At 46.4% G+C, this 24,388-nt stretch overlaps 1 protein-coding gene and 1 long non-coding RNA gene across 11 annotated transcripts in view; one reads left to right on the forward strand and one right to left on the reverse strand.

Moving 5' to 3' along the window:
• The window catches only part of SCN4B (sodium voltage-gated channel beta subunit 4), a 176,224-nt gene extending 172,778 nt beyond the window's left edge, over positions 1–3,446 (reverse strand). The window contains exons 1-2 of one of the 2 annotated variants that reach the window (XM_089660885.1): positions 3,298–3,446; positions 2,741–2,837 (exon numbers count right to left, since the gene is read on the reverse strand). In XM_089660885.1, coding sequence (XP_089517011.1) covers positions 2,741–2,834 — 94 coding nt within the window. In that variant the 5' untranslated portion in view covers positions 2,835–2,837; positions 3,298–3,446. Of the gene's footprint in view, positions 1–2,740; positions 2,838–3,206 lie in introns of both variants that reach the window. The other variant, XM_089660884.1, reaches the window with a different exon arrangement.
• A 284-nt stretch (positions 3,447–3,730) lies between these two features.
• The window catches only part of LOC149470744 (uncharacterized), a 126,178-nt gene continuing 105,520 nt past the window's right edge, over positions 3,731–24,388 (forward strand). For 2 of the 9 annotated variants that reach the window (XR_016308124.1, XR_016308118.1), the window contains exon 1: positions 3,732–3,941. This is a non-coding gene — a long non-coding RNA (uncharacterized LOC149470744). Of the gene's footprint in view, positions 3,942–7,720; positions 9,000–24,388 lie in introns of those variants that run through there. The other 7 variants (XR_016308130.1, XR_016308134.1, XR_016308136.1 and 4 more) reach the window with 7 other exon arrangements.

The following is a 24,388-nucleotide window of genomic DNA, read 5'->3' on the forward strand; positions in this document are numbered from 1 at the left end:
ATGCAAAAATCGTTTTTGACCATACTTCAGCTTTAAATTCAGCAATGTACATTTTTTTTGTTCTGCAAATATCTTAGAAGAGCAATATGGGCTTTTTTTTAAGCTCCACGATGCAACATTATAAAAATTGTTTTTGGTCATTCTGTAGCTTTGATGAGTTGAGTTGTGATAAAAAGCAGGGTTGTATAGACATGCAGAGTGCAAAGGTTAAATGAGCACTAATGTTATATTCATTACATTAAGTAATATCAAAGAGCATTACTCACTGACACAAAACATTGGATAAGATTACTAAAATATTTTTTCTTACTTATCCTGCATATCCTCAGTTCAACCCCACCTCCAGCTTGCTCCTCACTGGCTGTGATTGACAGCAGCAGGAGCCAATGACTTCTGCTGCTGTCTATAAGCCAATGAAGTGAGAGAAGCAAGAAAGCCTCAGCTCTCGTGCACATCGCTGGATCAGGATCAGTCTCAAGTGAGCATAAGGGGGGCTAGAATGCACGAAGGTAAAAAACCATTTTAGAACCACTTTAACTGCCAGCAGCATGAGGGAGGGGGTAATACATCAATTTCCTACTGATTACAACAGAGAAAGAATACATCCCTGGGCTCCTTTTAGAAGTGTGTAATCCAGGGAAGAATTTGGACTCTGCATGGTGTACACTTTAGCTATGCAGTCTGCACATCAGTGGTTTGATTACATTCTCAGATCTGCTTCTTGAACAGTGATCAAGCAATTGATCAGCACAGCCAAAGTCTGCATCATTCAGTAGCTATCAGGACGGAACATGCTCTTCTAAAGGGATGTGAATAATGTGTTCTTTCACTCAGACTCATCCCTTAGCATCACTTACACTCTCTGTTCTTCAGACATCTGAATGCATGACTACAAATAGAGATACTGAGAGCAGTATGAATTGTAGACACAGGCAAAAAGGAAGTCGATGCAGATGGGAATTCTGGAATGATTTTAAGATATTTACCAGGACTAAATGTACACAGGTTTTTAAATCTTTAGGTATGGCGATTTTTACATAGATATACTGGTTAAGCTTGGACTAATGTAAATATGTATGTTCCATACCTTTGGGATCATGTTGAAGCTGAAAAACGTCTGCTACAGTGACTTTCACTTGCTTTCAGGCTCCTGCTGAGCAGCTGCCCTGCTACATTGTGAACACAGGAGGTTGCTCGCTTGACAGGGGACCATTCAAAGAGCACTATGCATTTTGTCAGTGAATGCAAAGCATTCTTTGATTGGAAAAAGTGGAGAGATGTGGCGGTAACATCACAATCTCCACCCTGTCTAATCAGAGAACACATTACATTCATCCAGAAAATGAAGTGTTCTCTGAATGGCGCCCATGCTGAGCAAGTGACCTCCTGTGTTCAGTAAGCAACAGGGTAGCTGCTCGGCATAGGACTCGGAAACTGGGGGAAATCACTGTAGTAGTGGTGCTTCCCACAGTGATTTCCAGCTTCAAGAGGTATCCCACAGGTATGTCCATGCTGGACCAATATAATTATGTAAAAACTGCCATAACTAAACTTCAGCTATAAAGAATCAGGATGAAATATTTGATTATTAAAACATTCTGCAACAATAAGAACTGAAGCATTTGTCATCTTGACATTTTGACACTTTGACCTGGTATTAAACATTAAACCAAACATTTATTATATTACATCTTACCAATTCTTAGATGTGGTGGCTGCATTTGTTTTCTTTTTCTTTTTTAGGGTAAATTCACCCGGCTGCGCAACTCAGCACATCACATGGCTCCTTATTTTTTGTTGTTTGTTTCATACAAACTTTATTTAAAGTGTACAAAATGTACACTTTATTCAATGACATACATTGCAATGCAATTCAGGACACATGATTGATTAGTCTCTGATTTATGGCATGCTTTCTTATTGTTTAAAACTGATTTTATTAAAAGTACTAATAAGTATATGTTTAAGTATATCAACTATTTATACTTTTTTATAATTCTCCAGAGTAGGTGCATAAATTGGTGCAAGCTGGTAGGGGCCCCAGTGCATTGCTTTGCCCAGGGGCCCATGATGCTATTACAACGGCCCTGGGTTTAATATCACTTTAATGAAAACAGAGTCTGCAGGAAGAATCAAGTTTCTAATTATTAGTTAGTGTGATTTTTGTATATAGTTCAACACCAGAAAAGAGATTTTAGCATATTACAAGGTCATGAACTAGATGGCTCATGGTCAATGGGATGCAGGTAGGGACCCCTATGACAAGGGACAGTGGTGGCCTGTTACTGACTCAGCCTGCAGTTACTGGTGCCTGGTGCTGAGTCATAGACAGAAAATCCAATCTTGTGTTGACGGTGTGATTTGTAGTAGTATATCACTTATATATATCATGTATAGTCCTGTATCCTAATAGTTATCACCACACCCTGGCTCTCGCTTTTATCCCTGCAGTACCTCTGCAGTCTTTTTTTGGCTGGCATTAAGTTTGCCTGGTGTGTGCAAAGAGGTGGAGGTGCTGATAGTGGTGGTGGTGTTGTGGGGTTTAGGTCAGTTACTAATGCCACGTTCTCTAAATTTAGATTCCCAAAGTGCAGCTAATCACTGGGGAGATAACGATAGAAGAGCACTCCTCATAGAAATATACTGAAACTGCATAACAATGTAACTTTCCTACCATCTCCTCCGCAGATGGGGAATTGTTGCTAAGCAGTAGAGAAAGCTCATTTATCAGCTCACTCACCCAGGATGACGATGAAAAGCCATGAATGACGGTGACACCGCAGGCCATGGATATAGGAGGAGACGTCTCGGAGCCAAGGGGGTCCCGCCAGCATTTTCTGTCAGGAGAGACATAAAGAGCAGTGATTACCATAGAAGCTTTCTTTGTAGGTGACCACAAAAGAAGTCTTCTTCATAGGTGACCACAATAGAAGTCTTCTTCATAGGTGACCAAAATAGAAGTCTTCTTCATAGGTGACCAAAATAGAAGTCTTCTTCATAGGTGACCAAAATAGAAGTATTCTTCATAGGTGACCAAAATAGAAGTCTTCTTCATAGGTGACCACATTAGAAGTCTTCTTCATAGGTGACCACAATACAATAGAAGTCTTCTTCATAGGTGCCCCCCCCCCCCCCCCCATACACACTTTCAGTGCGTGTCTCCCAACCTGCCCTGAGGTGACCCCATGTTTGTTTTCTCTGCATACCTTTGTCCCCAGTCAGCAGCCTTGCTGTGTGTTGTCTTTGTGTTGCTCTCCCCCTTCTCTCCTTCACTTTGTCCCCTCAGCCTCCTCTTACCTCTCCCCTCTGGACTCCTTCCCATGTGCACACACACTTCTGCTGACTTCTCAGCACTGCAGTTCCAAGGGGGGCGGAGCCAAAGGCAGAGCCCGCCCCGTGGCAGCTGTCTGCAGATTCGCCGGTCTCATCAGTGCGGGGAGCTCCCCTCCATCAGTGCTCAGCGCAGGATGACAGGATGCCGCACTTCCAGTACAATGACAGTTGTGCGATCCCCACACCTACACCGCTCGGCGTGTCATCACTAAATATTGACACACATTCTGCATGGAGGATGAGTGGAATCTCGCATACAGATAGCACCGTTGGGGTGGAGGGGGTTAACTGGTGTGACATCGGCGATGTGTGTATGGAGAAAAGACAGAAGTTTGTGAGATGAGATACGGAGAGTCGAAAGAGGGAGGGGGTAGAAGGACAGGGAGGGGGGAGGGGGGGAGTCCTGGAGTCAGATCAGGAAAGTGACACTGGAAAGGTTAGATGAAGGAAATCATAGAGAGCAGAGATGTCTGACAGCATGGAGAGTGTACATAGCGAGCAGCAGGACACTGTGCTGGAGGACTGCAGAGAGGACAGGATCCTTCCACAGCAGCAGGACTGGCCTGGGGAGGACAGATCCAGAGAACGTTGGATGAATGATCCCACCAGTAAGTACAGCAGAGCTAGCCTGGGGAGGATAGATCCAGGAAACTTTGAATTGAAGGCAGTACAGGAGACATGATCCTACCAGAACAGCAGGGCTAGCCTGGAGAGAACAGATCCAGGGAACTTTGAATTAAAGGCAGTACAGGAGACATGATCCTACCAGATCAGTAGGGCTAGCCTGGGGAGGATAGATCCAGGGAACTTTGAATTAAAGGCAGTAAAGGAGACATGAGCCTACCAGAACAGCAGGACTAGCCTTGGGAGGACAGATCCAGAGAAGTTTGAATTAAAGGCAGTACAGTAGACATGATCCCACCAGAACAGAAGGGCTAACCTGGGGGAGACAGATCAAGGGAACTTTGAATTAATGACACCACAGGAGACATGAAGGATTCCACTAGTAAGTACAGCAGGGCTAACCTGGGAAAAACAAATCCAGGGAACTTTGAACTAAAAGCAGTACAGTAGATGTGAATGATCCTACCAGTACAGCAACGCTAGCCTGGGGAGGACAGATCAGAGGAATTCAATTAGAATCCCTACAGGAGATGTGAATGATTCCCACAGTATGCAGCAGGGCTAGCATTGGGTGAATAGACCTAGAATACGTCAAAGGCACCACATGAGAGATGAAGCATCCCACCAGTACAGCAGGGCTATCCTAGGGTGGACATACCCAGAAAACCTTGTATTATTGGCAACACAGGAGATGTGAAGTATCCCATCAGAACAGCAGGGTTAGTCTGGAAAAAAAAAACAGTTCCAGGGAACTTTGTATGAAAGGCAGCACAATGGATGTCAAGATATCACCAGTATACAGCAGGGTTAACCTGGGGAGAACACATCCAGGAAACTTTAAATTCAAAGCAGCACAGCAGATGTAAAGAATTCCCCAGTATACATCTAGCCTTGGGTGAACAGAGAGATGCGCTAGGGTTAAGCTGCAGTGGACGGAACCAGAAAATGTTTAATTAAAGGCAATACAGTAAATGTAAAGGATACCACTATATGCCTGGGCTAGCCTGGGAAAAATGATCCAGGGAACTTTGGATAAAAGGCAGAACAGGAGAGATGAAGGTTCCTACCAAGCTGGTCATGGGTAAACAAACTCAGGGAACTTTAAGGGCAGCAGAGGAGATGCAATAGGGCTAGGTGGCCAGATCCAGAAAACATTTAAGTAAAGGCAGCAGATCAGATGTAAAGTACCCTACCAGAAGAACAGGGCTAGCCTGGAAAAAAACAGATCCAGGGAACTTTGGATGAAAGACAGCACTGGAGAGATGAAAGACCCCTCCAGTACAGCTAGGCTAGCCTAAGGTAGACAGAGCTAGTGAACATGGGCTCGTAAGGACAGTTCAAGAGATGTAAAGGACCCCACTAGTATAGTAAGGCAATCCTGGGGTGAACAGACCCAGGAAATTTTGAATGAAAGGCAGCACAGGCTGCAATAGACAGAGCTAGGAAACGTTAAATTAAGATCTCACCATCACAGTGGGGCTAGCCTTGTGTGAACAGACCCTTCAATTAAAGGTAGCAGATTAGATGCAATAGGACTAGTCTACAATTGATAGACTCTGGAAACTTTAAATTAAAGACAGCAGAGGAGATGCAGTAGGGCTAGGCTGCAATAGACAGACCCAGGAAACTTTAAACAAACAGGCAGCAAAGGAGAAATATTATGGCTAGGTTGTAAAAGACAGACCAAAGAAACATTAAATTAAAGGCAGCAAAGGAGAAGCTGTAGGACTAGACTGCAATAGACAAACCTAAGAAACTTTAAATTAAGAGCAGCAGAGCAAAAGTAGAATGACTAGGCTACAACAGATAGGAAACTTTATATTAAGGGCAGCAAAAGGAGAAATATTATGGCTAGGCTGCAATGGTCAGATCCAGTTAAATTAAAGCCAGCATAGGAGAAGCAGCAGGGCTACGCTGCAATACACAGGCCAATTAAACTTTAAATTAAGGGCAACAGAGAAGAAGCAGCAGGACTAGGTTGCAATGGATAGACTCAGGAAACGTTAAATTAAGGGCAGCAAAGAAGACATAGCAGGGCTAGGCTGCAATAGACAGACCTAGAAAACGTTAAATTAAGGGCAGCAAAGGAGAAGCAGCAGAGCTAGGCTGCAATAGACAGACCTAGGAAACATTAAATTAAGGGCAGCAAAGGAGAAGCAGCAGGGCTAGGCTGTAATAGACAGACCCAGGACACGTTAAATTAAGGGCAGCAGAGAAGAAGCAGGGCTAGGCTGCAATAGACAGACCTAGGAAACATTAAATTAAGGGCAGCAAAGGATTAGCAGCAGGGCTAGGCTGCAATAGACAGACCTAGGAAACGTTAAATTAAGGGCAGCAAAGGAGAAGAAGCAGGGCTAGGCTGCAATGGATAGACTAAGGAAACTTTAAATTAAGGGCAGCAGAAAAGAAGCAGCAGGGCTAGGCCGCAATGGACAGACCCAGGAAATGTTAAATTAAGGGCAGCAGGAGAAGCAGCAGGGCTAGGCTGCAATAGACGGACCTAGGAAACGTTAAATTAAGGGCAGCAAAGGAGAAGAAGCAGGGCTAGGCTGCAACGGATAGAATAAGGAAACTTTAAATTAAGGGCAGCAGAAAAGAAGCAGCAGGGCTAGGCCGCAATAGACAGACCCAGGAAATGTTAAATTAAGGGCAGCAAAGAAGAAGTAGCAGGGCTAGGCTGCAATAGACAGACCCAGGATACGTTAAATTAAGGGCAGCAAAGGAGAAGCAGCAGGGCTAGGCTGCAATAGACAGACCCAGGAAACATTAAATTAACCACTTGCCTACGAGGCACTTATACCCCCTTCCTTACCAGGCCAATTTTCAGCTTTCAGCGCTGCCGCACTTTGATTGACAATTGCGTGATCATGCAACATTGTACCCATATGAAATTTTGATCATTTTTTTCTCACAAATAGAGCTTTCTTTTGGTGGTATTTAATCGCCACTGGGCGCTTTACTTTTTGCGCTATAAATAAAAAAAGTGCAAAAAATTTGAAAAAAAAAAAAGTTTTTGTTTCTTTTATAAAATTTTTCAAACAGGTATTTTTTCTCCTTCACTGATGTGCGTTGATGAGGCAGCACTGATGGGCACTGATAGGCGGCACTGATGGGCACTGATAGGCAGCACTAAAGGGCACTGATAGGCAGTACTAATGAGGTGGCACGGATAGGCGGCACTGATAGACAGCACTAATTAGGGGTCACGGATAGGCGGCACTGATATGCAGCACTGATAGGCGGCACTGATAGGTGACACTGATTATGGGTACTGATAGACGGCATTGACTGGCATCACTGCTGGGCACTGACTGGTGGCACTGACTGGCACAACCCCTGGGCACTGACTGGTGGCACTGACTGGCAGCACTGCTGGGCTGCACTGGTGGGTGGCACTGGTGGGTGGGCACAGGTGGGTGGCACTGGTGGGCACAGGTGGGTGGCACTGCTGGGCACATGTAGGTGGCACTTCTGGGCACAGGTAGGTGGCACTGCAGAGTGGCACAGGTGGGTGCACTGCTGGGCACAGGTGGGGGCACTGCTGGGCACAGGTGGGGGTACTGCTGGGCACGGGTGGGCGGAGCTAGTGGGCGCACTGCTGGGCGGAACTTGCGGGTGTCACTGCTGGGCACCGTTCATCAGTGCACTGATCATCAGTGCCCTGATGATCGGTGCCGATCCCCGCTCTGACAACTGCCGGTTCTCGGCAGTACTTTCCTCACGATCTGACAGCGTGAGGAAAGTGCAGCCGAGAACCGGCACTTGCATTTCCCTGTGATCAGCGTGTCATTGGACACCGCTGATCACGTGGTAAAAGGCCGCTGTGATTGGCCTTTTACCACATCACGTGATCAGCTGTGTCCGTAGGACACAGCGATCACGGAGATCGCCGGGTGCGCGCCCCCTGGGGCGCGCAGGAGAGCGCGTTCTGGGAGGACGTCATATGACGTCCACTCAGAACTGGCCGGCCGCGGTGAAGCCGTCATTCGGCTATGCGCGGTCGGCAAGAGGTTAAGGGCAGCAAAGGAGAAGCAGCAGGGCTCGGCTGCAATGGCTAGAATAAGGAAACTTTAAATTAAGGGCAGCAGAGAAGCAGCAGAGCTAGGCTGCAATAGACAGACCCAGGAAATGTTAAATTAAGGGCAGCAGAGAAGAAGCAGCAGGGCTAGGCTGTAATGAACATACCCATAAAACTTTAAACCAAAGGAAGCAGAGTAGAAGCAGCAGAGGTAGGCTGCAATAGACAAACCCAGGAAACTTTAAATTAAGGGCAGCAAAGGAGAAGTAGCAGGGCTAGGCTGCAATAGACAGACCCAGGAAATGTTAATTTAAGGGCAGCAGTGAAGAAGCAGCAGGGCTAGGCTGCAATGGGTAGACTAAGGAAACTTTAAATTAAGGGCAGCAGAGAAAAAGCAGCAGGGCTAGTCTGTAATGAACACATCTATAAAACATTAAAGGCAGCAGAGAAGAAGCGGTAGGGATAGGCTGCAATGGGTAGACCCAGGAAACATTGTACTAGGCAGAGTAGGGGATATGAATGATGACTTCTTGCAGTTCTAGTGGGATAATAGCTCCTTCTGGAAGATTGCTGCTGCAGCTATTGGCAGTTTTGCAGAGGTTTCATGGCACTCTGCCCATCAGAGGTTTGATACTCAGAATGTGCCTGTAAGCAGCAACGGAGCTCAGAGCTGCAGAGCACACAAAGCACCTGGTAATCCTCTAATGTACAATCTGCTGGGAAGACTGAGATGGCTGATGACTGGAGAGAAGGACAACTAGAATGGTGTTTTCCTGTGTCTGACGGTTTATGTATTTATTTGCTAGCACCAGTCAATGAATTCATTAGGGAAACTAGTCTATGGTCCTCTGAGATAAGTGTAGTCGGACTTCTAAGGTAACCGGAAAGAAGCTGTGAGTTCATTAGTCATCAGAAGGAAACAAGATGCTGGAGTAGCAGGCGGTTGGCAATAGGACTTCAAGGTGCCCCATAGAAGATAGAAGAGGTAGGATCACCTGACAGTGTGTTCCAGTGCCTGCAATGGGTGAGTCAATTGATTTTCCAAACTTTCTTAGTCATCACAGGTGGTTCATTGGCCAGAATCATAACAAAGTAACTTTTAACCTGTATCTGCGATTTCAAGTATATCTAAAAGTTTTTTCAACTTTGGATGGAGTGGTGAAGGGTTTTATTGCTGTGTGTACCAGGGTGCTGGGGAATGGGGGGGGGGATTTACCCTCTCTGTCCTGGTGACCACTGTCACTGGGACTAAAGTGAAGGAGAATGCAAAATTTGTACAGGCATCACTCATCAGAATACCAAACAGTGGCTACATCTGATTGGATGCAGCCGTTGTTTGGCTGATTAAAAAACAAAAAACAAAAATGTTTTCTGCCTGACTCCTTCAGCTTTCAGATTGAGAACATAGAAAGGGAGGGTGCCAGCAGAGCCACCCACAGCTCGAATCTTGATAAATTATTCAGGAACCAGCAAAAATTTGTCCATTTTTCGACCAGCTTAAAAGGGAATTACCCTTATTTTGGAGGATTTCCCTTTCTTCCTGCTTGGTCTTTGGGACAGGAAGTAAAGGTAATTCTCCAGAATAGCGCACAAAGGGAAAATTTGACGGGATTAAATTTAATAACTAAAAAAAAGTTTACGCTTTAGATACGGTATAGTTTAAAAGAGTTAAAAATTTTCGGTTTTCATTGCTGCGTCCCCGCAGGGGAGATTCACTATTTCTCTTTGTGCAGCTGACTGTTGTCACCAAGACAGAAAATGGCATGGAATCCTAAATTTTGAGTTGTCTCCAGAACAGGAACAGAAGGGAAATCTTTCAATGGGAATGTTCCCAAAGGTTTTATGAAATTTTCATCTGACTTCCTGTTGTACCTACACAGATGGCAAAAAAGCTAAGATTTTAATCATGTCCTACCGTATCCAAAATAAAAAAAAGTCTGGGCTTTAGTAATAATAATGAGTGTGTTTGTCTACTGTGATACAGGTCCCCTTACCATGCTTCATTACTCTGGTGTGATTTGAAGGGTATGCTTTCTGTAATCATAGAAAAGGAAATAAGACCTTGGATTGGTTATTGTAGTTGTTTGAATGCTCTCTCTGACTAGGTCAGGGGTGTCCAAACTTTTTTCAAAGAGGGCTAGATTGGATGAAGTGAACATGGTGGAGGGCCGAACATTTTTCCGAACATTCTTTGAGCCATTACAATTTAATGCAAATAAATTATTTTATGCCAAGTTAATTGCAAACGACATACTTTTCATTTCATAACATTAAGATCAACTGACAGCTGAGTTTTAACAATGTATTGAAAATAAATTAAAAAAAAACTTACCTGCACTAATGTGAAGGGTGAAAAAGGTAGCTGGAGCTGAAGTCTCTGCTCGGCAGCTGGGAGGGGAAGAGAAACACACTTCATGCTGGAAGCCCGGCCCTGACGTCACCGCCCTCTGTCGCTCCCAGCGCGGCGCAGTCACGCATGCGCACTGCTCTCAAGCAGAAGACTGTCTGCCACAGAAGGGAGGCCCGTGCGACAGCCGCATTTACACAGACCAGGGAGAACGCGCCGCAGTCAGGCAAGTGCACTGCCCTCTGCTCTCAAGCAGAAGACTGTCTGCCACAGAAGGGAGGGCCGTGCGACAGCCGCATTTACACAGACCAGGGAAAACGCGCCGCAGTCAGGCATGTGCACTGCCCTCTGCTCTCAAGCAGACGACTGTCTGCCATAGAAGGGAGGGCCACATTACACAGAGCAGGGAGGGCTGTTGGAGGGCCGTATTAACCCGACCCCCGGGCCGTAAATGGCCCGCGGGCCGGACTTTGGACATACCTGGACTAGGTGAAATATGCTGCTTCTTGTGTGGGAATAGGGAGAGGGGGGAGGGCTAAGGTAAGTAAAACTTCTCTTTTTAATGGTATCCTAGACAAAAATGAGCATTTACAGTTTTAGGGAAGCCCCGTTTTAACCACTAGTCTACCGAGCACTTTTACCCCCTTCCTGCCCAGGCCAGTTTTTGGCTTCCAGAGCTGTTGCCCTTTGAATGACATTTGCACAGTAATTTACTGATGATGCTGCACTGATATGCACCACTGATAGGCGGCACTGATGGACATTGACTGGTGGCAATGATTGACAGCACTGACAGACAACACTGACTGTCAGCACTGCTTGGCACTGATGGATGGCACTGCTGGTCATTACTGATGGGTGGCACTGCTGGGTGGCACTAATGGGTCGCACTGCTGGGCACTGATGGGTGCCACTGCTGGGCACTTTTGGGGCTGCACTGATAATCAGTGCCCTGATTATCAGTGCAGATGTCCTATGTGACACTTTACGGTTATCGACAGTACTTTCCTCAGGCTGTGACAGTGTGAGGAAAGTGCTGCCAATAACCGGCAACTGTATTTAGTTTGTGATCAGCTGTGTCATTGGACACAGCTGATTGTGTGGTAAAAGGCCGCTGTGATTGGCCTTTTACCTTGCCATGTGATCAGCTGTGTCCGTAGGACACAGCGATCACAGACAGCGCCAGATGCACCGCCTGGGGCTCGCGGGGGGGGGGGGGGCAGATTCTGCGAGGACATCATAGGACGCCCTTCTAAAACTGGACAAATGAGCTGTATAGCCGGTTGTCAAGTGGTTAAGGGTAGTTTTGAAATTTCTCCGGAGTTCAACTTTGAAGCCTTAAAGCCTTGTTGGACAAATTTCTCCTGTGGACAACAGGAATCCATTTACGTTTGTCCTTCTGTGGCCCATAGTCAGCTGATAGTAGGCTTTTGCCGGCCACTCGAGGCTCTGGAAGGAACCTGACAATATTGTTGGGATCCATCCTGCTGCCTGTTTGACAGCTAGCTCCACCCTTCAACATGCAGCTGAGAGTGAAAGCCAGCTACTGCGGCCCCCAATCCCCCAACCCCTCCAGCACTCCAGGTAGAGACTAATGCCTAGTACACAAGATGACAAAATCAGATGAAAAAATACAGCTTTCGAAGCAATCGTCCAATAATCCGATCGTTATTACACAGCTTTTGAGAGCCGATCACGACAGTTCATGCAAAATTATCTGAAATGTTTTCTCGTACGAAACCAGAATGAACGATTTTCGTATAATTAGTATTCGGCCAACAAAATCAAGTGACCAAGACCGCGCATGCTCAGAAACGAAACAATACATTACAATACAATACTGTCAAGGTCCTACCTTTTCCCAGAGGTTATGCTGCTCCATGTGCTGGCATCCATCTTGGGTTTCTGGAAAGCATGGTGGGAGCCTTTTATGCTTTCAGGCCTCTGCGGTCCATCCCCCAGAGGGGTGTGGTTGAGCACATTTAAGCCTGTTGTCTGCACTTGCTCTTTGCATTCGTGTCCTGTTTGATAGTGTTGTTGCAAGCTCTTATTCTACTCTCGTGGCTCTCCTGGAAACTGACTCAGCTTTGTCTAGACTATTCTCAGCCTTATCCCTTTATCTGACCTCCCGTTGCTGAACCTGGCTTATGACCTGTGTATTCTTGTCTACCGTTCTGTACTGTCTGTCCCGCTGTTATCGACCCGGCCTGTCCGACTACGCTATCTTTCTTATCTGGTTCCTACCAGCTATACGCCATTGGCGGCGACCATTAACGCAGCTGGGGTTTCTCGGGGGCCGCGACCTGGTCCCTGGCTGCGTCAAGTCCATCCCCACCATCAGGGGCCCTGGTGAAGGGCAGCCTGGGGCTTAGACTCCACGCCCTGAGGGACTCCGGTCTGTGGGTGGTGGTTGTCATCAGTCGGTGCGTGACCCTGCCATTAGGCCTGCCTGTCCATTCCACAGCTCCTGCCCTGACATTACACAAATGCCATGAATCCTGACGGTGCAGATACGCCTTTGCTTCCCATGTTAGTCGCCAGACTTGATCAACAGGATCTCCTGTTGGGTCAGTTCGCTCAGGCGTTGCAGACTCTGCTTGCACGCACCGCGCACCTTGCTCCTGGTGCTATTAGGCCGGTTGTCACTCCGGTGGTCGCCCCCACTGCGGCTCCGGTTGCGCCTACCGCCGCGGCTGTCACTGCGCCCGCGGTGCCCAGAGGTATGACTGGTTCAGCCCCTCTCCCAAAGCGCTTTGGGGGTGAGCCGAGTCAGTGTCGTGGGTTCCTCAGCCAGGTGGGCATTTATTTTGAGTTAATACCTTTTCCTACTGAGAGGTCAAAGGTGGGCTTCCTAATCTCGCTGCTCTCAGACAAGGCCTTGGCCTGGGCAAATATCTTATGGGAGAGGAATGACCCGGTGATTCCCGAGTTTTCTGGTTTTGTCGACGCCTTCCGTAGGGTATTCGACGTGCCGGCTCGCTCCGCCTCGGCTGCCAAGCTGCTCATGTCCATGCATCAGGGTTCACAGACCGTTGCCGAGTACGCCATTGAGTTTCGTACCCTGGCGGCAGAGGTGGGCTGGAACAATGAGGCCCTGGTGGCTGCTTTTTCTCATGGCCTTTCTGATGCGTTGAAGGACGAGATTGCAGCCAAGGAACTTCCTGTGGAGCTGGAAGCACTCATTTCCTTCCTAATCCTGATTGACACCAGGCTCAGGGAGAGGCCTTTACTCAAGGAGCGCCTGCGGAGGCCTCCCAACCTACTGGCGACTGCGTTTTCTGTCCCACCCATTCCTCCCTCTCCTCCCACGCCTCCTGGGGATGGCTTGTCTGGCGGTGAGCCCATGCAGCTGGGGGTTGCTCGCCCTTCTGTGGGGGAGCGGGCCGCTTGGTGTCGGGAGGGTCGCTGCCTGTACTGTGGCCTTGGTGGGCACTTTCGGCAGTCCTGTCCGGGAAACGCTCACACCTGAGATCCTGTCGGAGACAGATCTTGAGTGGAGTTTCCTCGTCCCCGGCGTTCCACAAAGATAAACCACTGATCACTGTTGTCCTCTCTGGGGCGGAGGGCCTAGGCGTTAGTAGACTCTGGGGCCGGCAGGTTGTTTATGGACAGCTTGTTTGCTGCCCAGTACTCCATTCCCCTGCAGGCTCGAGTTACCCCATTGTGTCTCGAGGCGATAGATGGTAGGCCCCTGCAACCGCAGGTTGAAGTAGCTATTGGGGCTGTTCACAGGGAGTTGGCCTGTTTTCAGGTAATTTTTTCCCCGCACTATTCCGTGGTTTCGGGGTATCCCTGGCTCCAGAAGAACAATCCAACCTTTAATTGGCGAACGGTCGAGATTCTCTCGTGGTCTCCACAGTGTGGGGCCGGGTGCATCCGTGGGCCGGTTAAGGTGTTGTGTGCCTCCTCGGACTCTGTGTTGCCCACCGACTATGGGGAGTACCTAGACGTGTTTGACAAGGTGCGCGCTGGTGCCTTACCTCCCCATCGTCCTTACGACTGCGCCATACCCTTGCAACCCAGTGCCACTCCTCCGCGTGGCAGGGTGTATCCTCTTTCGGTTGCAGAGAATCAGGCCATGGAGGAGTACGTTGCGGATGCTCTTTCCCGGGGGCACATTCGTAAGTCTACTTCCCCAGCAGGAGCGGGCTGTTTCTTCGTAAAGAAGAAGGGTGGTGAATTGAGGCCTTGCATCGATTATAGGGGTCTCAATCGAATCACCATTAAGAATGCCTACCCTATCCCATAGATTACCGAGTTGTTCGACCGCCTCAAGGGAGCAACGGTCTTTACCAAACTCGACCTTAGGGCGGCGTACAACCTCGTACGGATCAAGCAGGGGAACTAGTGGAAGACCGCGTTTAACACCAGAACCGGTCACTATGAATCCCTGGTGATGCCCTTCGGGTTGTGTAACGTGCCTGCGGTCTTTCAGGAGTTCATAAATGATGTCTTTCATGACTTGTTGCAGCAGTGCATGGTGGTCTACTTGGATGACATCCTGGTTTACTCTGCCTCCATGGAGTCCCATATCCAGGATGTCAAGCGGGTGCTGCAACGGTTACGTGAAAACAAACTTTTTTGTAAGCTCGAGAAGTGTGAATTCCACCGGTCCCAGGTTGCCTTTTTGGGCTACATCATTTCTGCGGTGGGATTTTCCATGGACCCTCAGAAGGTTGCGGTGGTTCTGCAGTGGCCTCGTCCCAATGGTCTTCGGCCCATTCAACGCTTTTTGGGTTTCGCCGACTATTATCGGAAGTTCATCAGGAACTTCTCCACGCTGGCAAAGCCTCTCTCAGACCTAACCAAGAAGGGCAGTAATCCTCACGAGTGGCCATTTGAGGCCATCATAGCTTTTGAGGCCCTGAAATCCGCCTTCGCTTTGGCTCCGATACTGTCTCATCCCAAATATGGGTTGCCCTTCGTCCTCGAGGTTGATGCATCTGAGACGGGAGTAGGCGCTCTCCTGTCTCAGCGTCGGTCGCCCGATGGACCCCTATTTCCCTGTGGGTTCTACTCCAGGAAGCTTTCCTCTGGAGAATGCAGTTGCATTCTGATTGGAGATAGGGAGTTGTTGGCCATCATTCAGGCTCTCAAGGAATGGAGGCATCTGCTCGAGGGCTCCGCGGTTCCGGTCCTCATTCTTACCGATCACAAGAACCTGACGTATCTCTCGGAGGCCAAGAGATTGACGCCCTGTCAGGCCAGATGGGCCTTGTTCTTGTCACGTTTCAACTATGTGGTTTCCTATTTGCCTGGCTCCAAGAATGTCAGGGCTGATGCATTGTCGCGGCAATACTCTGAGTTGTCCAGGGAGGACTCTGAGCCAACCTCGGTCATACCTCCGGATCAGATCCTGGCTGCCATTCGCACCAGTCTGACTGCTCCCCTTGGGGAGCAGATTTTGGCGGCTCAAACTGACGCTCCTCCCGAGAGAGCGGATGGTAGATGTTTCGTACCTGAGGGATTGCGCACCCGGTGGTGGCCAACCCTCCGTTCCGACATCGCCTCTTATGTAGCGGCATGTTCGATCTGTGCCCAGAATAAATCTCCACGGCATCTTCCATTGGGCCTTCTGCAACCCATTCCCAATGGGGAGCGTCCCTGGTCACACCTGGGCATGGATTTTATTGTAGACCTCCCTGTGTCTCGGGGCTATACGGTCATCCTCATGGTCATTGATTGTTTTTCCAAAATGTGCCACTGCGTTCCGCTCAAGAAATTACCAACTGCGCAAAAACTGGCCACGGTTTTTGCCAGGGAGATCTTTCGCCTGCATGGGTTGCCCAGGGTGATTGTCTCGGACTGTGGGAGTCAGTTCGTGTCCAGGTTCTGGCACGCCTTCTGCTCCCAGTTGGGTATCAAGCTCTCCTTCTCTTCGGCCTACCACCCGCAGTCCAATAGGGCTGCGGAGCGTTCCAACCAGGCCCTGGAACAATTCCTTCGCTGCTATATCTCGGACCATCAGGACGATTGGGCTGATCTCCTGCCATGGGCGGAGTTTGCCAGGAACTCGGCTGTCAACTCCTCCTCAGGGATGTCTCCCTTCATGGCCAACTATGGGTTCCAACCTGCGGTGTTACCTGAGAGGTTCTCACCACAGGACATTCCGGCTGTGGAGAACCACCTTGCTGCCCTGCGTTCTTCACGGGGGCAGATCCAGAAGTCCTTGAAGGACTCAGCACAGCGCCAGAAGTTCCAGGCTGATCGCAGACGGCCGCTTGCTCCTTCATACCAGGTCCGAGATCGGGTGTGGTTGTCTACTCACATCCTCAATCTTCGGGTGCCCGCACCCAAACTGGCCCCCCGTTTTGTTGGCCCTTTTAGCATCCTCCGCAAGGTGAATCTGGTTGCCTATGCCCTTGCCCTTTCTCCTGGGATGCGGATCTCTAATGTCTTCCATGTATCCCTGTTGAAGCCTCTTGTCTGCAATCGCTTCACTACCTCTCCGCCTCGGCCCCGTCCCATCCGGATTGACGGTCATGAGGAGTATGAGGTGAGCAGGATCCTGGATTCTCGACTGGTGAGCGGTCAGGTGCAGTTTCTGGTTCATTGGCGCGGTTATGGTCCCGAGGAGCGTTCCTGGGTTCCTTCCGCGGATGTTCAAGCTCCTGCCCTCCTCCGCGCTTTTCATGCCTGCTTTCCTCAGAAGCCTTTTGTTGAGCCGCGGAGGGGGAGGGGCCCTTGAGGAGGAGGTACTGTCAAGGTCCTACCTTTTCTCAGAGGTTATGCTGCTCCATGTGCTGGCATCCATCTTGGGTTTCTGGAAAGCATGGTGGGAGCCTTTTATGCTTTCAGGCCTCTGCGGTCCATCCCCCAGAGGGGTGTGGTTGAGCACATTTAAGCCTGTTGTCTGCACTTGCTCTTTGCATTCGTTTCCTATTTGATAGTGTTGTTGCAAGCTCTTATTCTACTCTCGTGGCTCTCCTGGAAACTGACTCAGCTTTGTCTAGACTATTCTCAGCCTTATCCCTTTATCTGACCTTCCGTTGCTGAACCCGGCTTGTGACCTGTGTATTCTTGTCTACCGTTCTGTACTGTCTGTCCCGCTGTTATCGACCCGGCCTGTCCGACTACACTATCTTTCTTATCTGGTTCCTACCATCTATACGCCATTGGCGGCGGCCATTACCGCAGCTGGGGTTTCTCGGGGGCCGCGACCTGGTCCCTGGCTGCGTCAAGTCCATCCCCACCATCAGGGGCCCTGGTGAAGGGCAGCCTGGGGCTTAGACTCCGCGCCCTGAGGGACTCCGGTCTGTGGGTGGTGGTTGTCGTCAGTCAGTGCGTGACCCTGCCATTAGGCCTGCCTGTCCATTCCACAGCTCCTGCCCTGACAAATACAACACATTACATCACTTCTGAAGTTGTATTATGTCGTACAAGAATTTTCATAACACCAGTAACTTTTTCATTTTTTATATGAGACTAGCATTCAAAGAAAAACAAAAACCAGATGATCATCATCCAATATTCTCATCATGTGTAGGACACTTGACAATCATTGCTCTCTGCTCCAAGCAGACTGAGAGCTCAGTGATCAGCAGTCATGTGATAACTCAGTTCTCACTCATGGAACAGATGTGGGACAGCTGCAGCATCACAACGATACTGTAGCACAGAGGTGAGAATGGATGTTTTTTTTTTGTTTTGTTTTTTTTAATTTCATACTTAAGTATGAGTATTGTAAGACTGAAAGTCAACATTAAAACGGTATTAAACACAAAAGCAATCATTTATTATACTGCAGCATACCAAATCTTATATGTGATGGCTCTATTAGCTTCCTTTTTTAGGCTTTCTTTCTTTTATTTTCAATTGGTGATCCAGCCAGCAAGTCTGTTTGTAGGCAGATACAGTCCGTTCCTCCACTGTAGGTGAGGCTTGACTGGAGCGGTACTGCAGTTGGAGAGGAAGTCAGGTACAGCCTGGCTTCTCTATTATTTCTTGATCCCTAGAGGCAGCATTACAGTTGGCTACACTGCATCCAGGTGATTCCCACTCCCAGCAACCATCTTGGGTCAGTAGAGTCTTTTTAAGGTGTGGCCCCCAGATTTTGGTGCAAAGTGGATAGGTGAGGGAAAGAGTATTTGTCTGACAGGAAAAGTGACTAGCGGGAGGGAGAGGTTCCTGGTGAGGAGAGACAGGTTAGGGACATGACATTCTTCTGTGGAAGCCTCCCCATTGAGAATGGACCGGCAAGGCCACATTCTTCCTTCCAAGACAGATGCTGTTGGTGCATCTGAATCCACCGTGTTACATGGAACTGTGAGTGTTTCCCTGGTGTGGTGTTCTCTCGCTGGGTTGTCTGTTTAGTTGAGTCTTTCCTTCAATACAAGTTCTTGCTGCTGACTCTGTGCCATTACTTCCCACACCACGTTGCACCTACCCACGTGTTGCTTTTCAGAAGCACAAACTCTCCAGCAGAATGTATTAGTTTACATGGATGAGACAAACCACTTAACACTTGCAGGGGTGATTAAAATGATCAGCTTTTATTTATTCATGCAAAACCCATATCCCAAAAGAAAGCAAAAAATATTTGCTGCAAATGAAGTTTGGCTTAAATTTGTTTAGAGTATGTAAATCTGCTAATACGTTTAACATTCCCCTCCCCCTAGACTGACAATGTTGCTGTCTGCTGTGCCTCACATGCTTATTCATCCAGAGTGGTGTCTCACTAATACTGGAGGTATATTTCTGGCCAGATCACCAAAGAAAAAAAACTAATACAATTTTGATTTGGGGTTTAATACTGCTTTAAACTGTACTATACTGCCCACTTAAAGTGTATCTGTAACCAAAACTTTATTTCTAACACACCTGGGTGTGATCAAGTTTTCTTTTTTGCCATCTATGTCCCTTTTGGGAGGATCTACTTTCATTTACTGTCCTGTAGACACAGCTGAAAGTTAGAGGAAAACTCTCCAAAGTGATGAATATCTCCACTTCAACAGTTGCTGTCTCCACCAGAAGAAGTGTCCTTATTGGAATATTTCTCCTCTTTTCCTGTTTTGGTGGCAAACAGGACAAACAGAGACAAACAGAGAGGGTGAATCTCCCTAATGGGAACACAGCCAGCAATTAAAGCCTGACAAGGTTTCTAATCCTGCCATTCTCTATGCAAAAATAAAAAAATAAAAACATTTAAAAAAAGGTTTTGGGTCTAGATACTCTTTAGGGCAATATTTTGTTGCACATTTTCCTGTAATGCTAAAAGTTTGTTCATAACTAAAGGCAAAATGTTTTTTTCTAGCTTTGCATAGAGAGCAGAGGAATTAGAACCCCTGCCAGGTTCCTATTGCCATCTGTGCCCCTGTTAGGGAAATTCAGCCTTTCTATTTGTCACGTTTACCATTATCAGGGAAAGAAAATCACAAGTTTTGGGTTGTCACCAGATCAGTTATAGAGAGGTAATCTTCCAGTGGGGACAATAGTACTGGCAACCCTAGTGATAACCAGGAATTGCCTCACTTTCCCTTACTCTATCCCCAGTGAAAAAAAAGTTTTGCCTTTAAGTATGGCTTCTCGCTTACGTTTGCACTCCTGTGACCCAGAATCAGCTAACAGCAGGCTAAAGCCTACTGATGGCTGATGTCACAGAGCCGCTGACCATCCTGACCATATTGTCCCCTCACCAGACTGGCATTCCAGTGAGGGCTGGAGGGGCAGAGCAGAGAGTGGTGATTGACAGTCACCACTTTCTGCTTAGAGCTCACCAAGAATTGAGCAATCAGTGGTCATGTGATCACTCAATTCTCGGACTTGGAGCAAGCAGGGTCATCAGGAGGTAGTTACTACAGGTTAAAACATATAAATGGAAAACGAGCGCTAGATCTGTGTGGATAGAGCAGCTAGCATGAAAGGTAATAGCCTCAAACCTTCTATGTACAATATATAAAACAACATGCAGCGCTAAAATGGATAATAATGTTCATAAAAATATATGCAGAGACCATATCATATACGGATAAACATAGCGTCTCTAAGCCAGAGGAAAAATTGGTTATTCAGCACTCCAAGAATGGTGCAAAGGTGTGGCCTGAGAGTGACAGTCTTTCAAAAGATCAAAGGTGGCAATGGTGACATTGGTGGTAGATATAGGTGTAGATTGCACTAACTAGATAGCGCTATTTAAGTGCATATGAGTGATGAAAAAACTGGTCATCTACAGTTGGACATCTGGAATCCGAATCGTCTAATAGGCAGCAGCAGGGATTACAGCATAACAGCCAAGCTTCCAAATACCCGAAATACGATCAGAAACCACCAGAGGGAGCCAGCACTCAAGATGTTATCATACGGTGTTTACCCCAGCATCAAGATATTTGAAGTACAATGGAAATCCACCAGAGGGAGTCAGCAGTTAAGGTGTCATCTGACAATCTCCTTTTAAAAGGTAGGCTCAAAGAAGAATGAGCCCAAGCACAAAGAATGCCATAGTGCAATATTGCTTTATTAAGGTGCAAACAAAGAAAGAATGGCACTTACACTTAAAATATCAATGATGGCCCCTGGCCATCTATGGAATCCACGTGGTAAGGTCACTGAGAGCAACTTCCTGACATGTTTTGTGCTATGGCACGTTTTCAAAGGAACTTTAAAAGGAGATCGTCAGATGACACCTTAACTGCTGACTCCCTCTGGTGGATTTCCATTGTACTTCAAATATCTTGATGCTGGGGTAAACACCGTATGATGACATCTTGAGTGCTGGCTCCCTCTGGTGGTTTCTGATCGTATTTCGGGTATTTGGAAGCTTGGCTGGTATGCTGTAATCCCTGCTGCTGCCTATTAGACGATCCGGATTCCAGATGTCCAACTGTAGATGACTCAGCCGCAGCTGCACACTCTGCCCATCTGCAGCGGCAGCAAGGGATGGAGGGGAGTGGGGGAATTCCCACACAGAGCCACTCCATCATGGCTCATTGCAATGATGGCTTCACACACAAGCCATCAGCACAGCAGTAGGGAGGGGGGTGAAGAGGAGAGCGGACACAGACACCCACAGCCCACTCTGTCTGGTGGTGGGAGGTACAAGGCAGGAGATCACACAGCTGGCGGCACCCAGCTACACAATATTTGCCAGTTAATAGTTTAACTCATCATTTTGATTAACACCCTGGAGCTCAACCTGCAGCCCGAGAATCATACACAACCTTTTTTCCTGTACTCTGAGGCCTTCAGGGTCAATGTAAACAGTAGCTTGTATTTTAGCGAGTGAAGGAAAATTTGAGGCCAATGAAAGAAAAGTATTTTAGCCTGGATTCTAAAAGACAAATATTCCAAACTATGTTACTTTGTCTTTACTTATTCCTTTTTCTTTTTTTTTCCTCTCTTATGTTTTTTTTTTCAATAGGTTATATTGCTTAGAGAAATAACAACAGTGGCACATGTCATTTTTAAAGCGGGGGCTGTAGGGATCACAGATGTGAAAGGAAATTAAAGTGATCTCTGCTACGTTTTTGATAAAAAAAAATCCAAACAAGTGTATATTGATTGCTTTATGTGAAAGTTATAGTGTCTACAAACTATGGTATGGATACTGCAATTTACACCATTTTTTTTGCTATACAGCGCTGCACTAGTTTAACTGACAATTGCGCGGTCATGCAATATGGTACATAAATGAAATTTATGTCCTTTGTTCACACAAATAGAGCTTTCTTTTGGTGGTATTTGATCACCTGTGCGCTCTTTATTTTTGGCGCTATAAATAAAAAAAGTTTTGATTAAAGAAAAAATTTTTGTAGCCTCCCTAGTGGTCTGATTATGTCAGTATTTCTGTGCTCAAAGCGGTACATTTTTTTGCATGAAAATATGTAGTTTTTTTATTGTAGGCCTGTAATTTTTAGGAATAACTCACTGAAATCTGTTCGAACAAGTCTAGTAAACATCCCGAGTATGTTAAAATTTGAAACACGAAATCATAAATTATAATTTAATAAATAATCATAAACAATAATAATATAGTAATAACTAGAAAAGCTACAATTTCTGGGGAAATTGTGTGAAGTGTTCTTGCCTCCACAGTAGTCTACAACTGGAGTGGGCGGAGTAACTGAGTGGAGTGACTTGAGTAACTGTTGTGTGGTTGGAGTGGCTGGAGTAACTGTGAAAAGGTTGGACTGGGCAGAGTAACTTTATGGAGTGGGCAGAGTAACTGTGTGGAGTGTTTGGAGTGAGTAAAGTTAGTAAACATTACACTAACCAATTGATTGATCAAATTTAAAAAGTGCACATGGCAAGCTTGATAGAGTGAGAAATGCATTTCAACTTTTAATTATTTATATAGCACATTTAATTACAATGTTGTTGCCCAAAGTGCTTCAGAGTTACATTAAAACATACATTTATAAAAACATTAGCAGCATTATCACCTCAAATACTCTCTACTGTAGAAAACTTATTTCCAAACCTTTAACCAGAAGCCGGCCAAACTGTCACGAATTCAAAATTAGATTTCAAATAGGGCAGAGAAGAGCAGTTAAAAACAAACTGCTCCAAATTGCTCACTTCACTGGCGTCTTCAAATGGTCATAGTTTTAAAAACTATAAATCCTACAGCAAAGAGCTTTATATTGTGAGAATCACAAGACCCAGACCTACATTTTGATGCATAGTATGTCTCTGAAATATTAAAAATGAAGGCACAGTTGCAGTTTAGAAATTGCCCTTCAAATTTGAGGTGGCTAGAGTGGAGTTTCAGTGAATGTCAATGGGCGGCGTGAGTTGCAAACAAATTGTCATATTGTGAAAACTATCAGGACTATGGCTTAGGCATGGACATTTTTAGCGGCAGCAGGGAAAGCTGAACATTTTTATATACGATTTGTGTAGGTGGGCTTGAAAATGAGGGAGTGGTGGCAGTTTAGAAATCATGTTCTGATTTTTCAGCTCACACTCTAGCTTTTGTCAGCTCCCACTCTAGTTTTGAACATTCCGCCATTCATTCCTATGGGGCCAATTTCACCACAAAAACGCCGATATTTCGTGAACCATTCGGCAAAACGTTTCACAAAGTAATAGCACACCAATCGGGAACAATCCGCACGTTTCAGTATATTACTGTCTATGTAGTGTAAAAACTGTGGGAGGAGTTAGGGTGGTAAATTTGGCTATAATAATAAGAATATATAAGGGAGATAACAGTAAGTGGTCTTGCCATGCAAGAACACTTAATCAAAAGAACTTAAAAAAAAAAAGCACCCTCGCCCCCCCCCTCCACGCGCGCACACCTGTGTGAGCGAGCATTGACCCTGTGTTGATATGTAAACAGCGGTTGCACCATGCATGTGAGGTATTGCCGTGAACGTCAGATTAAGGGCAGTAATTCTAGCACTAGACCTCCTCTGTAAATGGTAGCTTGTAAAGGCTTTTAAAGCTTTGCCTATGGATATTAAAAAACGTATGCAGTTTGTCGCCATTGCACGGGGCATGTGCAGTTTTAATGCATGTCATGTTTGGTATCTGTTTACTCGGCATACCATCATCTTTTATATTGTACCAAATAATTGGACCAATATATTGTGTTTTTGTGCATTAAAAGTAAAAAAAATATATTTTTTAAAAAACATTTGCATTTGAAAAATCTCTGCATGAGTACTACGTAACATTAAAAATTGCAGCACCCACCATTTTATTCACTAGGGTGTTTGCTTTAAAAAATATATAATATTTGGGGGTTTAAATTAATTTTCTAGCAAAAAATACTGATCTTTTTCACGTGAACAAAAAGAGTCAGAAAAGGCTTGATCTTCAGGTGGTTAGAAGAGTGAGTGATGTGTGACATAAACTTCTAATGCCCGGTATAAAATGCCCCCACCCCCCAAAGGGACCCCTTTTTGGAAAGTAGCCACCTCAGATTTGAAGGGCAATATCTAAACTGCGACTGTGTCTTAATTTTTAATATTTCAGAGACATGCTATACATCAAAATGTAGGTCTGGGTCTTGTGATTCTCACAATATAAAGCTCTTCAGTGTAGGATTTATAATTTTTAAACTACAATCGTTTGAAGATGCCAACCGCCAGTGAAGTGAGCAAGTTGGAGCAGTTTGTTTTTAACCG

This window comes from Staurois parvus, unplaced genomic scaffold (genome assembly GCF_062004578.1).
Source record: "Staurois parvus isolate SC_StPar_1 unplaced genomic scaffold, SC_StPar_1.0 ptg000032l, whole genome shotgun sequence".
Classification (NCBI taxonomy): domain Eukaryota; kingdom Metazoa; phylum Chordata; class Amphibia; order Anura; family Ranidae; genus Staurois; species Staurois parvus.